This window comes from Mustela erminea, chromosome 1 (assembly GCF_009829155.1).
Source record: "Mustela erminea isolate mMusErm1 chromosome 1, mMusErm1.Pri, whole genome shotgun sequence".
NCBI lineage: Eukaryota > Metazoa > Chordata > Mammalia > Carnivora > Mustelidae > Mustela > Mustela erminea.
In genome coordinates this window covers 510,836-524,016 of record NC_045614.1, presented here as the reverse complement: position 1 = coordinate 524,016, position 13,181 = coordinate 510,836, and the positions used below count along the sequence as shown (strand labels likewise).

Here is a 13,181-nt window from a genome sequence, read left to right as displayed (position 1 = left end):
GATCCTTTCCAAGCAGCAGGGAGTTCCAGCCTCTTTCCCCCACCCAGGTCCTGGCCGCCAGGCTCCTTCTTCATCCCACAGTGCCTTCACCCTCACTCCCCTGCCAGCCCCCGGCCTCTGCTCCTCCAGGGCCGCCGAGAGGACCCGCCAGAGGCTGGCCTGCTGCCCCACCCCAGGGCCCCAGGGCCCCAGACCCGGATCCAAGCCAAAACCCTCTCCCCAGCAGAACCCAGCTCCACCAGCAGTTTCTTCCTAAAAAGAGGTTTTTATTGCCTTTGGTCCACAGTCAACATTTCACATTATCTCTTGGTCCCAGGGCTCCTGGACGGGGGCCAGTCCCTGGGTAGGACCTCCGGGTTGGGGACCCTAGTGCCGAGAACGTGTCCTCTTCCCTTGGTAGAGGAATGCAGAGAAGTATGGGAGGGTGGGGGTGGGGGTGGGGGTGGGGAGCGGTTCTCCCTTTTCTGCCCAGAACTCTGTTGTCCTGGCTGGGCCTCAGTTTCCCCACTAGCCCCTGGGACGAGCCACAGGTGAATCTGAGGGGGCTAAAGAAATCCAGTTCCCACAAGACCTCAAATATTTTGGATTCTGGCCTGGCCCTCTCTCCTGGGGGCCGCCTTCCTTCCCACCACTGCTCCTCAAAAAAAAGGAAAAATTTCTTTCATTAAAACTGCCTGAAACTTCTGTGGGTACAGAAACCACAAACTGATCAGAAGAGAAAAGGGAAGAAGAGGAGAGGCAACCGGAAACCGTTCAGGGCTGGTCCCTCCCCGCCCCGGTGTCTTGCTCAAACCCCCACGGCTCAAGCCCAAAGCCTGCTGGGAAATCTGCGGCGCCCGGAGCCCTCCCACCGCGCAGGTCTGCCCCTGCCTCACCCCTTCCCCGTAAGCTCTCAGCCGGCAGCGCTCAGACAAGGAGAAAAACAAGACAAGCACAGAAGAACCCCCAAACCACACGCAGCCATGTGTGGAGACGCCCGCTCGGGTGCCTCAGTAACCAGCCTCCTCCTGGGGGTGGTAGGGGGCATACTCCGGGGCCTCCCCTGAGCCCGGGCAGTCGCCCGCAGCCGCCGAAGCCCCATCGGCCGCGGGGCCTTGAGGGCAGTACTTGGGGTCACAGATCTGGCGCCCCAAGCCAAAGACCTGGCCGCTCTGGTTGGCACCCTTCGCGTGGCCCATCTGCAGGGACACGGAGGAGTTGTCACACTTGTCGGTCCCCAGCTTGGTGTCGTAGATATGCCGCCGGGTCCCCGGAGCCGTCATGCCCACCTGGACGGGAGGAGAGAGCTCAGGGCTGGAGGAGGGTGGGGGAGGGAGGCCCAGCAGCACTGGCCCCCCGCGCCCCCCCATCCCCAGCTGTCTCTGCCCCTGACCGGGCCCCTCCCCGCCCTGCGGGGACGCCCTCTCTCTTCTGCTCCTGTGCCGAGTTGATCCCCACAACGAGCGACCCCCTCCCTGGAAACCCCCCCCAGCATCTGCGTCCGGCTCTCCCTGCCGGCAGGAAGCTCCCCAGGTTGGGGCCGAGGTCCCCCAAGTACCCGGGAGTTCCGAGACCGTTGTACGGGTGCAGGCAACGTGCAAGAGGAGAGCGCATCCCGGGAGCCCAAGCCACCAGGGTTGGACGGGCCCCTGGGCACTCTTCTGAGGGAAAATGGGACCTAGAGCCTGGAGGCAGCTTCCCCAGGGACAGGCAACAAGCGGGGGCAGGGACAGAGCAGGGACAGGCGGAGAGGCAGGAGAGTGACCCAGGGTGGGACCCTCCGTGGGGGGCAGCCACGTCCATGGGGCAAGAGGAGACCATGGGGCGGCGGCCGGGGGTCCGGTGGGAGCCCCACCTGGCTGGCACACTTGTTGGTGCCCATCTGGAGACTGATGGTCGAGTGGTCCATGGGGGGCAGGATGTGGTTCTTGGGGTCGTACAGATGCCTTCTTGTGCCGTAGGCCGTCATGCCCGACTGACTGGCGCACTTGTTGGTGCCCATCTGCAGGGAGGGAGGCCCGAGTGGTGAGGGCTCGACATCCTGCCCTGAACCTGAGGGGGCCCAGGGCTGGACAGGGCCTGGGTCCCAGGGGCAGCCCCCCACCCCCCACTGCGGCGGGCGCAGGGCCGGAGGCAGGGGGAGCCCACCTGGAGCCCGATGACGCACTGGCCTGCCTTCATGGTGGCATCGTCAAAGTTGCGCTCCTGCTTCTCTGAGTACTTGACACCAATGTCCACGCCGCTCTGGAGCCCCTTTGTCTTGGCCTGGAAGGGAGGGGTGCTGGGAGGGTCACAGAGGGGCCACCGGGACCCTCGAGCCCGGCCCAGACCCACGCAACCGCGGGGATCCGGCTCCAAGCCCCCTGCCACCAGGGGACAGCTCAGCTCAGAACAGGAGCTCCGGAGGCCGTCGTCACCAGCCACCCTGGGCCTCCTCCCGTCACCTCCTGCTACCCAGGCCTCCAGAAACCGGCGTGCTCGCCCACACCTGCCCCTGCCCGCCCCCGTCTCCCCCGCCATCTCCCCACATGGCGTCCCCAGGGTGCTCAGGAAATGCCTCTTGGCTCGCAATTCCCTCCTCCTGAAATGCTCTTCCAGCCCGCCCTAGTCACTAGACCCCACACTTGGGTCCAAGGCCCCCTTCTTCAGGCTGCTTCTCACAGTTTAGAGCTTTTCTATCATCTACAAAAAAGTGAAGATCGACCCCTCGTGTCCACTCAGGCCTCCGGGGGATGGGTGTGTGTCTGCCGCGGCTCGTGGCTTCCCACACACAGGCCGCTCTGGCACGGGATGCTGGTCTCGGGGAGGCTGCCCCGTTCAGCCCTGAACCCCAAGTGCCTGAAGCCTCGGGCCGGACTGAATCCAGGGCGTCTCTCAACCCCCGTGGACCGCAGCACGGGGCCCCAGGAGGGTCCCTGCCTCCCTCTGGGCCTCACCTTCCCGGCCAGGGCAAGAAGAGACACCTGCACCTGCGTCATGTTCCCGCTCTCAAACAGGTCGTTGGCCTCAAACAGGTCCACGGGGTTCATGCCGTAGCTGACCATGGCCTTGATGAAGTTGGACAGGTTTTCCAGCTGGGGAAGGCAGGGGACGGACCATGAGGCGACCTGGCCACATGCCTGGTGGGCGGAGGAGGTCCCTGCGCCCGTCCTCGTGATGCCTCCAGGCCCTCACCTGGTGCCAGTTCTGCATGGAACGGTTGATCTTGGGGACCGAGCCTGGTTGCAGCTTATTCATGAGTCTGGGGCAGGGGACACACGAGGAACCTCCATGAGCGCAGGGGAACCTCAGAGACGTAAGAGACTCATTCTACACTTGGCCACACCCAGGCCTTCCCTGGCAGCCTTGCTGCCTCTTCCCAGGCCTCAGTTTCCCCTCCTGCAACGTACGCTTCACCCGCAAGGAAGCAGGGACCCAGGACCATGGTGGCAGGTGTCAGTGCCACAGCGGGGGGCGGGCGGGAGCTGGGAATTCCCACTCCGCAGCGGAACCTGGAGGCCCTCCCGCTATGGGGAGGGCAGAAGGTAAGGGTGCTCGTGGTCAGTAACCCAAGAAAACGAAAGACAGGAAAGACCCGAGACCAGGGACCCATTGCAGGGAGAGGGCGCAGGCTTCCCGCCAGAGGTGGAGGGTGCCGGCAGGACAGGCAGCCTCCAGCCCCCTCCCCGCCCCCGCACTCACGTGCACAGGATGACTCCATCTTTCAGACCCTTCTGGAAGTCAGGCCCGATAGACAGGCCTGTGAGCCCTTCGATCCAGCCGCGGAGCTCTGCCTCCTTCTGGGGGTCATATTTGGACAGCAGCTGGAGGAGCAGAGGGCACAGGGCGCGGGGTGAGCCCAGGTGGGCCGCTGTGGACCCGGGGAGCTCCCCGGCTGCAGCCCTCCCCCTCCCACCAGCGCACAGACATTGGCCAGGGAAGACAGTGGTGGGGGGCACGGGGTGGGAGTGGGGGGGCTCCGCTGGGGCTGCTTCCAGCAGCACCTTGTCCCCTGGAGAGGCTGCCTCTTCTCTGCTGTTTTTAGATAGTTGTGAGACACTCATAATGTTGACCATTTTCACCATTATCGAGTGAACAGCTCAGTGGTTTTTAATACACTCACGATGTTGTGCAACCATCACCTTGGTCTAGTTCCAGAACATTCCATCAACCCGAAAGAAACCCTGTTCCCATCAGCCATCACCCTCATCCCTCTCCCCAGCCCGTCACCTCCAACCTCCTTCCCGTCTGCAGATGAGCCTGGTCTGGCCGTGTCACACGCAGGGACTCACACCCCGTGTGGCCTCCTGTGTCTGGTTCCCTCCCTGAGCGTTGTGGGCTCGGGGTCCGTCCCCGGGGCCGCCTCGCTCCTGCTGGTGGCTGAGGGATACTCCCGTGTGCGGGGGACACGCTGTGTGTATCTGTTCATTCATGAATGGACATTTGTGTTGTTTCTACCTTTTGGCTATTGCGAGTAACACCTGTATCAACTTCCACGTGTCAGGTTTTCAATCCTTGTGGGTGTGTATCTAGGAGTGGAATCACTGGGTCACAGGGTAACTCCATGTTTAATATACTGAGGAACCACCAAACCCGTCTCTGTCCCTTGAACTGACTGTACCAGTGACTGCCACAGGGCCTTCGCACAAGCTGTCACTTCGGACTCAGATGTTCACGTGGTGGGTCTCTCCCTTCAACCCATTCTCCAATCCAGCTTGAGGTTCCCCTCCTTGGAGAGGGCGTCCCTGACTACCCCGGCTAGGAAGGCCTCCTCACACCCCTGTCTCCCCCACCCTACCTTGTTTTACTTCTAGCTTTTATCTTTATACAAAATGCCTCCTTGCTTAGGAGCCACCCCTTGAACTTTGCTTCCCAGCTCACTGCTGTCTCTGCAGTCCCTAGACGGTGGGATAAAAATGCTCCCGGGCCCCCATCAGTGCACACCCAGTACCCACAAACACATACACACACTCTGTTCCCAATGGCAGCAGCTCAGGGCATCAAAGGGCAAAAGGGCCAGAGGCTCAGAGAAGTCAGGGAGACCCAGGCCAGGGTGTGGTGTGGGCAAACGCAGTCAGCCCCAGCGTGGCTCCTGGAGTGCAGAGACAGGAAGCTGGGTCTGGTCCCCCTCCGGTTCCAGACTGTCCAGCTCAGGGGGCTTTCTGCTCTGGACCCACACAGATCCTGCCCTGGACACTTTCCCTTCCTGTCCCTCTGCCCCCACCAGGGGACCGGGACCTAGAGCCACCCTCTGCAGATCCAATTCCTCCTCTCAGCTCTGCTCCTAGCTCCCGTGACCATGGACACAGTTATCTCCCTGTGCCTCAGTTTCCCCATCTATGTTTGCCATTGTTTGCACAAGGACCTCCTGAACCAGGCCCCACCTCCTGGGTCCTGTGTATACACCCCATGGCAGCGTGGGATGGGGCAGAGCACCGCAGACACACAGGCAGGGAGGCTGGTCCGCTAACTTGATCCTCCCTCCCCGCCCCCCCTCCTGGTTCCCACAGCCCAGCAGCCCTGCCCTGAAGAATGAAAAGCCCAGTGCAAGGGAGGCCGGCTGGTCTGGACGCCTGGCATACCTGCCCAGGGCCGGGCCGGGTCCCTAGTGGCTCCTGAGAGCCGGTTCCTGGGCCAAGGAGCCGGGCCAGCCCCGCCTGGAGCCCCCGCCTGCACACAGGCACGCGCACGCGCGCGCATACACACACACACACACACACTCCCGTGTCCAGCGGCCTTCAGCACATTCCTCCTCACCGCAAACTGCCTGGAATGCAGGGGCTGCCTCCCTGCTAAATCGGGACCAGCTGTTCCCAGAGGCCTAGACCCCCCCAGCCAGCCGGAAATGGAGTGACAGCTCAGGGACACGGTGGACACCAGCCTGCCTTCACGCCAACCAGCCAGGGGCAAACTGAGGCACACAGGGCCAGGCAGAGGTCTCCAGAGGTCTTAAGTTCTTCCTAAGTAGCTGGTAAAGTGGGCGTGATGTGGGTTTCAGGCCCCAGGTTTCCGGTGCTGGTGCAGCCCGGGTGACCGGGTCAAGCGGGTCATGGCCGTCCCGTTCCCCAGACCTGCACACGTGGGCTGGTCCCAGGGAGCCTTCTGCCCTCATCCCAGACAGAGCAGGTCTCGGCACGCCCCATCTCACTCAGTCTGAGGAAGCTGCCCGCGCGTGCGCCCGCTGCCTCCACTTCCTGCGGCCCCGGGGACACTGGGAGGGCTGCCCGCCAGGCCCTGCAGCCATCAGGAGCTCAGTCCGAGTCCTCACTCTGCCGCTCACAAGTTGTGCGGTTCTGGGCGGCGGGTATGACATCTCTGAGCCTGGCTACAAACGCACAGGGCTCTTAAACCTCTGTGAGGTCGAGCAGAGCAGCAGGGCAGTCCGGCAGCACCTGCACCCGTTGCCCTGCGTACACGTTCACGCCATGCAGTTGGGGCTGAAGTGGAGAGGAGTGTGTTTAGGGAAGGTTCTGGATCTTGCTGGGTCACCCAGCCTTAGTTCCCCAAGCCTTGGCCATCTTCCGTCTAAGGGGCTGGAGGAGGGCCCTGCGGTGACCCTGCGGTCTGCAACCCCCGGGGTGCCAGTGGGCCGGGCGCCTGCATGGGGCCGGCAGGACCGCACCTTCCACGTGCCCGGGCAGGCTCCCGGGGGGCTGCTGGCTCTGGGGCTGCATTCCCAGGTGCCCGGAAGGAGGCTGGATGGGGCTGACAAACTACCCTCGGGCTGGAAGGGCGTGGAGTGTGACCCGCCTGGGACATCTCCCTGGGTCTGGGAGCACCCCCTGCTCCCCCTTCCCTAGCACGGACCCTGCTGCGTGACCCTGCGCAGGTGTGTGCCCCTCTCTGAGCCAGATCAGCAAGTGCTTTCTCAGAAGTGTCTGGCCCAGGCCCCACCCGTGTTTCTAGCTTGCAAACCCACACCTTTTAGGATTACATTCAGGGGGCCCGGCACACCCGGTGGATCCCTTTAACTGTGTCAGATGCGGACAAAGAGAAGTTACGAGGGAGCAGCTGCGCCCCCCCCACCCCGCAGCCCAACTTCCCCCTCCGTGCCCTGCCCCCGCCAGGTGTTCGAGGTGGGGAAATTCCTGTGGGGGGGCCACCCCTCTCCCAACAATGCGGGCCCCGCTCCCTCCCCCTCCTGAAGCCCGCGGGGCCAGGGAACGCGCAGGGGGCCGCCCGGGTCCCCTCAGACCCTCGGGGTCCAGTCCTCGCCGCCCCGAGGAAGCCCGGCGCTGTGGGGCTGAGGGAGGGAGGCCGCTCGGATGGGGCAGGGCTGGGCCAAGGGGTCAGAGCCCGCCCGCCCCGGCGGTCGGAGGGAGCCGGACCGCAGACCTCCCCGCCCGCGGGAGATGAGGGAGCCCGCGGCGGACGCCCCGAGCAGAGCGCACGGCGGTGGGGACGGAGAGGGCTGGGGTCGGGGTCGGGGTCGGGCCATTCTCCCGGGGCTCACGCGCGCCGCCCGCCACGCGAAGGGGAGCCCGCCGGGGGTCCGGGCCGCGCGCCCCGCCGAGCCGCGACGGCCTCGCCCGGCGGACACGGCGCGCCCCGCACTCACCCGGTTCTTGACCTCGGCCGACAGCCCGTACGAGGGCCCCTTGTTGAACTGCGTGGAGCTCATGGTGGCGGCGCGGCGGGACGCGGCGGGCCGGGCCGGGGCCGGGCGCCGAGGGGGGACGCGCGGGGCCCGTCGCCCCGCCCCCGTCCCCGCCGCCCATTGGCCCCGGCGCGCATGTCCTTATAAGGCCGGGCCGCGCCGGGCTCCCGCGGCCGCCCCGGCCCCGCGCCGCCCCGACCCCCGCCCCGGACGCGCGCCCTGTCCCCGGGGCCCGGAGGGGCGCCTCGGCCCCGCGGCACGGCCGGGCCACAGCGGCGCGGCCGCGGGGACGGGGCCAGGCAGTCCTGTCCTCTCCCTGCCGGCAGACGCGGGGCGGCTCCGGCCCCCTTCCCGCACGCTTGGGCGCCGCGATGGGAAAGGAGGGCGTGCGCTGGGCGGGACCCTGGTCCCCTGGGGCTCGAATGGGGACCCCTCTCTGCCGCACGGGGAGCCTCCCGCTCTACCCCCTTCCTGGGAGCTCCCGTAGCCGGGGGGTGGACAGGGGACCTGGGGCAGGCTTCTCAAAGCAGGGGCCGCGGGAGCTGGGGCTTTGACGGAGGAGTAGGAGTTTGCCAGTCCAGAAGGGACGGTGCTCCTGGCAGAACAAAGACTGCCAGCGCTGAAAGCACGTAGAGCTCGGTCAGACGGATTAGGGGAGGGGCGTTGGGATGAGAAGGGGATTTGAATCTCCCACCCTGGAACGACAGGGAACAAGGAGGCAGTAGAACAGGGACTCGAGGTCCAGGCGTTCTGGGGCTAGAGCAGAGGCCGTCGAGTCTTCCAAGCCAGGCACACACTTGCTGCTCAACAGGTGGTGTGTGCGTGTACAGATAAATCAATAAATTAATAAATAAATGACAGAATACATGAATTTACTCGTTCAGTAATTCATTCATTCATCCACGGACACAACCACCACTGCTCTCTGACATCGCTTCCGGGCCAGTCCCTTGCTAGGAAATGCTGGTCGCAGACCTTAGCGCCTGCCCTTCCGGTTCCTGGAAAGACAGAGCCCGGCACAGACTCCCAGCCCTGTCCCACAGGAGCAAGTACTGGACACAAACAAGAGTCTGAGGAGGGATGGAGGACACTGGAGGGGACGTGGTGGCTCCACCAGAGGCGCCAAGGAAAGCTGCGTATAAGAGGGGCGTGGGAAGTCGAGTTTTATTTTTTTATTTTTTGGGAAGTGGGGTTTTAAAGCATGAGTAGGAGTTTGACACATTTGACAAGCAGCTCATCGGGCTCTGGGAGGGCTCAGCAACAACTCACTCCTCCCCTGCCCCTTCCCTGGGAAGCACATCTCCCCAGTTCCCGGCTCCCTAGATATCTGCTACCTCTCTGCCCCTCATTCGCCATTTCATCTATCTGAAGAGCTTTTCTTCAGGGTTCAAGTCCTAGCCGCTGGTCTTGGATGAGTCCCTTGGGTCTCAGTTTCCTTGTCTGTAAAACGAGGAAACAGCGCCCAGCGGGGAGTCAGCAATGAGCCGGTCTGGCTCTGAGCGTGGGGATAGCGTGCTTTGTTGGGATCTAGGTGGGGAGCGGTGAGGCCGATGGGATCCTGGAGCAGCGGGGAGGCCAGGTGGGGGGCCGGCTGGAGTCCTTGCGGGGTCTGCTGGGGCCTGGGAGCCAGCGGGACCCGTGGCACGGTGAATGGCAGCCTGTGGCTGTCAGTGGTCAAGCGTGGCCCCGGGCTCCTGCCCCAGCCTGTGGGGGATCTGTGGCTGCCAGCAGCGCGCCCGTGGATCTCCTTGCCACGCCCAGCCTCTGATGCTTGTCCAGGGAGCCTCCGTGGCTCTGGGGACACCACCTGCACTGGGAGACTCTGGGACAGAGAGGCTGGTTGTGACACCTGCCTGTGCCCACGCAGGCAAGCATGTTCGCAGGGCAGTGGCTGCCTGTGTTCTGAGGCCGGGGTGGGGGTAGGCAGAGCTCCGCGCGCGCTGTCCATTGGGACGGGGTGGGGGGGCAGCCGGCAGCTCTGTGGCCTCGCCGCCCCGCAGCGAGCCCTCCGAGAATGTCGGTACACCGGAGGGGGCCCAGGCTTCCCTTCATTAGATTTTAATTAATCCTGACTTAAAGTCAAATTCAGATTTTGCAAAACCTCTGCACACATTTGGAACAACTTGGGGATGTGTGTGTTTTCCTGTTCAGCGTAAGTTGTACACAGTGGAGCCGTAGAGGGGCATTTGCAGAGGCCGGAGCGCAGGGACCCGGGTGCGCGGGGCAGCGGGGGGTGCGCGGGGCCCCTGGGTTTGCAAGAGCCCGAGCAGAACAAGGTAGAGATCGGTGCCTCGTGAACGTCTCCTGCGAACTGCGGGAAGCAGGTCCCTCTCAGTTCTCTCCGCTTGGCTCAGAGTCGGCCATCGCACGCGGTCAGGGTCATGTTTGCACTGGCCAGCGCTGTTCTGGACCCGCGGTCACACCCAGGTCCCAGGTGTGGTCTCGTCTTGTTTTGGGGGGATGGCCCTTGAGTTAACAATGTTTTTCTGTACGTTTTTAGGTGGTTGAAAGGAACCTCGCTCTGCGGCAGGTGGAAACACGTGAGCGCGGAGACAAAGCTTTGTGGCCTCGGCCACGCCCCTTTCACAGTCGCCTCCTGCTGCCCCATCCAGAGCCCAGCTGCCAGGCTGACCAGGACTTTCAGGTCTTTGACAGAAAACCCACTTGGGCTCCAGACGCTCAACCACCCAGAACCCAAGAAATCCAGACTCAGACGTCCCCAAACTCAAACTCCTGGGGGCCGGAAGCTTAGGGCATTACCATGTTCTAAACTCGGCCTGAGGACCTGCGATTTAGGGGATGACATAATTCTGTATAACCCTAACCCTCAGCGCCCCCACTTGGAGCCCCACTTCAAACCCCGGACTCCCCGGGGCTGTGGGATTTTTATACACTTGGCCTTTCTGCGCCCCCTCGCCCCGTCTGGAAAGCTCCTCACAGCCCCTGGGTTTGCAGTCAGCGTGAAGTGCGTTCATCTGCCGCAGTCCCAGCAGCACAGGGCGATCTGAAATAAGGGTCGTCCAGTCAACACACGCAAATTTCTGAGGAACTTTGGCCTCCGTTGAAAACCTGGCAAGGAGACTGGGTCTCTGCAGCTGCCCTCTGCCCGTGTCCCCCCGGGACTCACTCATCCCCCCAGGACCGAGCCCGGGGAGACTGCGGGGCTCATGGGGAAGGGGGTGTCGGTTGTCCAGGTACTCTGGGCTGGGGCCTTGGTGATGCCTGTGGGTCAGGAGGCCACAGCTGGAGGACCTGGGGTGACAGGACCCCCCAGAGCCTCAGCCTTACTAGGTTGGGGGCTGGGCCCGGGGTCTCCGCGGAGGGGCATGGGGACTACAGGTGCGGCAAGGGCCCTTCCCCGCAGCCCCCTCCTGGGCAACCCCATCCCCTCAGTGTCTGAGCTCTCTGAGTGGGACCCTGGGGGGTCAGGGCAGGACCCGTGGTGCCTCCTGGGGGGGCTCCCCTTGCTCTCCGCAAACAGTCATCTCAGGACATCAGCCTAGTGCAGACAACGGCAAAACAGTAATAGTAACAACAGCATCTGGGAGGAGGGAGGGGTACCTGTGAGCCCAGGTCCGGAGCCTTCCTGCTCAAAACGGGCCACGCTCCAGCGGCCCCCTCAGCGGAGATGTGCCCAGTGCCGGGTGAACTCTGCACGGTGCCCACGGCCTGTCGCAGGTCCTCTGCCCTGGCCGTGACCTCTGCAGACGCCCCGTCCTCTTGGCTCCTTCTCCGCCCTCCCTCCTGTTCTAGGGTCAGCTTCTCGCGAGTCTTCCTGAACCCCCCATGAACTCTCAATCTGCCCCAGGCCGGCTTCCTGCCCCCCGCCCCCGCCGGCCACCAGCATGGCCCAGACGTCCCTGCAGCGGTGCCCACAGCACCCTGGGACACCCGCTCACCTTCTCACTTCCCCCATTGTCCTCTAGCACTTCGGATGGACACTCGGAGCTCTTCCTGGCCACTTTTCCTTCTTCGTGACAGCGGCTTTCCGAGGAGGCCAGCCGCTGGACGACTGCAGTCGGCTGGCCTTGCAGTGTGGACGCGTGGGGACGCGTCCCTTGCTTTGGTGGCCCGGAGCTCCTGCGACGTGGCAGTGCGCTCCAGGCGCGCCGCGGCCGCAGGGGCCCGCTTCCGCACAAGGCACAGGAGTACACGCACGGCGGCCCGCGCCGCGCCGGGGAACCGGCCAGGCTGCGTCTGCTCTCCGGCTCCCACGACGCCTGCCAGCCTCTTGCGGGGACGGTTTTCCTCCCTCTGCGCGGGACACGCGGCCCGGGCGTGAGGCAGCCATTCCGGCAGCGAGCACTCACGGAGCCGCGTGCCGGGCCCAGCGCAGGGCACTTGGGGGAGCCGAGGAGGAGCTCAGCCTCCTTCGCGGGTGGAACAGGAGGACCCCGTCCGCGCGGCCGGCTCCGGGCATGCGGCTCCCGGATGGGATCGCAGAGCCGCACGGCGGGTCTGGAAGGTTCTCTCCGCTTCCTGGGGGCAGCTGGGGCGTCCGGCATCCCTGCGCACCCCCCCCCCACCCGGAGGTCGCAGAGACCGCGCCTGCCCCGCGCGCGGGTGGAGGCTCCCGTCGGGGCCCCGCGCGCGCACGGAGCGCGGGAACCAGGCTCCCGGGGCCGCGGCCCCACTGCCGTCTGCCAGAGCGGGCTCGGGCCCCGGGCCCCCGGGAGCCGCCTTCCCCGTAGGCAGCAGGCCTGGGGTCCACACTGCTTTGCCAGGGCAGCCGCTCGGGCGTCCTCACCCCGGGCTCCCCGGCCCCCGCCGCCCGCCCTCCTCACTCCTGCCGCGGCGCGGGGCCCCCGGCACGCAGCAGGCGCCCGGGAAGGCTCCCCCCCGGGTTTCCGCGGCGCTCGGGAGGCCCCCGCAACGCCTCCAGGAGGGCGCACGCGGAGCGCGCCCAGGCTGTGCGCCGCAGGGGCGCGAAGGGGCGGGGGCCGGGCCTGCGGGGCGGCGACCGGTGCCCGCGAGGCGCACACCCGCCTGGGCCTGCGAGTTCAGTCCGCGCCGCTGTCTCCGAGGGGCCGTGCGTGCGCGGGCGGCGTGTGGCCGCTGCACGGGTCTGGGGTGCCGGGAAGTAGGGGACCCTCCCGAGCGACCGGTGCACGGGGGAAAGTCGGGTGCTTGCGGGAAGGGAGACCCGGAGGCGACGGAAAGTGGCCCTGACACCGCGCTCCCCTCTCGCGCCCGCAGCCGGCGCCCCGCGGGGCTCGTGGTCGTGCGCCTTCGCGGGGAGCCGTGCTCCGACGCAAAAATATGGAACGCTTCACGAATTTGCGTGTCATCCTTGCGCAGGGGCCATGCTAATCTTCTCTGTATCGTTCCAATTTTAGTATATGTGCTGCCGAAGCGAGCACGGTGCACAGCTCCTGCAGACAGCTATTTAAAGTTCAAAAATAAAGCGACTTTACAGTTAGGTCGCACTGCCAGAAATACACGCGCCGTGGATTGTTTTCCTCTAGGGTTCCGTGTAAACGACTCTCTCCTACTATCACGCTTGCTTTGGATGTCTCTGATCACTAAAACCCTCAGATGTTAACTAAATCTCCCACGCGCACCTTAGCGCCGCGAAGGCTTGTGGGGGATGACATGCAAAAGACCCGGACTAGACGCGGCCCCGCCC

The 13,181-nt window shown here is 64.9% G+C and overlaps 1 protein-coding gene and 1 non-coding gene across 3 annotated transcripts; both read right to left on the bottom strand.

The window, feature by feature from the left end:
* Positions 1-245: 245 nt before the first annotated feature.
* CNN2 (calponin 2) lies at positions 246-7,646 on the bottom strand. Of its 2 annotated transcripts, none has more exons than XM_032304810.1 (7): positions 7,517-7,646; positions 3,661-3,782; positions 3,154-3,220; positions 2,916-3,053; positions 2,128-2,244; positions 1,835-1,981; positions 246-1,268 (listed from the first exon to the last, which is right to left on the bottom strand). In XM_032304810.1, the coding sequence occupies exons 1-7, from the start codon at positions 7,577-7,579 to the stop codon at positions 990-992; spliced, it is 933 nt and encodes a 310-aa protein (XP_032160701.1). In that variant the 5' UTR covers positions 7,580-7,646; the 3' UTR covers positions 246-989. The 2 variants fall into 2 exon arrangements, with proteins under 2 accessions (XP_032160701.1, XP_032160692.1); XM_032304801.1 differs by lacking the exon at positions 7,517-7,646 and adding an exon at positions 3,963-4,058.
* Positions 7,647-12,808: 5,162 nt separating this feature from the next.
* LOC116581265 lies at positions 12,809-12,915 on the bottom strand. The gene has a single exon (XR_004281972.1). It is a non-coding gene; the product is annotated as a U6 spliceosomal RNA (small nuclear RNA).
* Between the last annotated feature and the right edge of the window lie 266 nt (positions 12,916-13,181).

Excerpts from the sequence above, each read along its gene's own strand:
- CNN2 (XM_032304801.1), bottom strand. The coding sequence starts at position 4,043 with ATGGTGAAAATGGTCAACATTATGAGTGTCTCACAACTATCTAAAAAC. Across the intron at positions 3,783-3,962 it reads CAGCCTCTCCAGGGGACAAG|CTGCTGTCCAAATATGACCC; the intron begins GTGCTGCTGGAA and ends CTGCTCCTCCAG. Across the intron at positions 1,982-2,127 it reads AGTGCGTCATCGGGCTCCAG|ATGGGCACCAACAAGTGCGC; the intron begins GTGGGCTCCCCC and ends CCCTCCCTGCAG.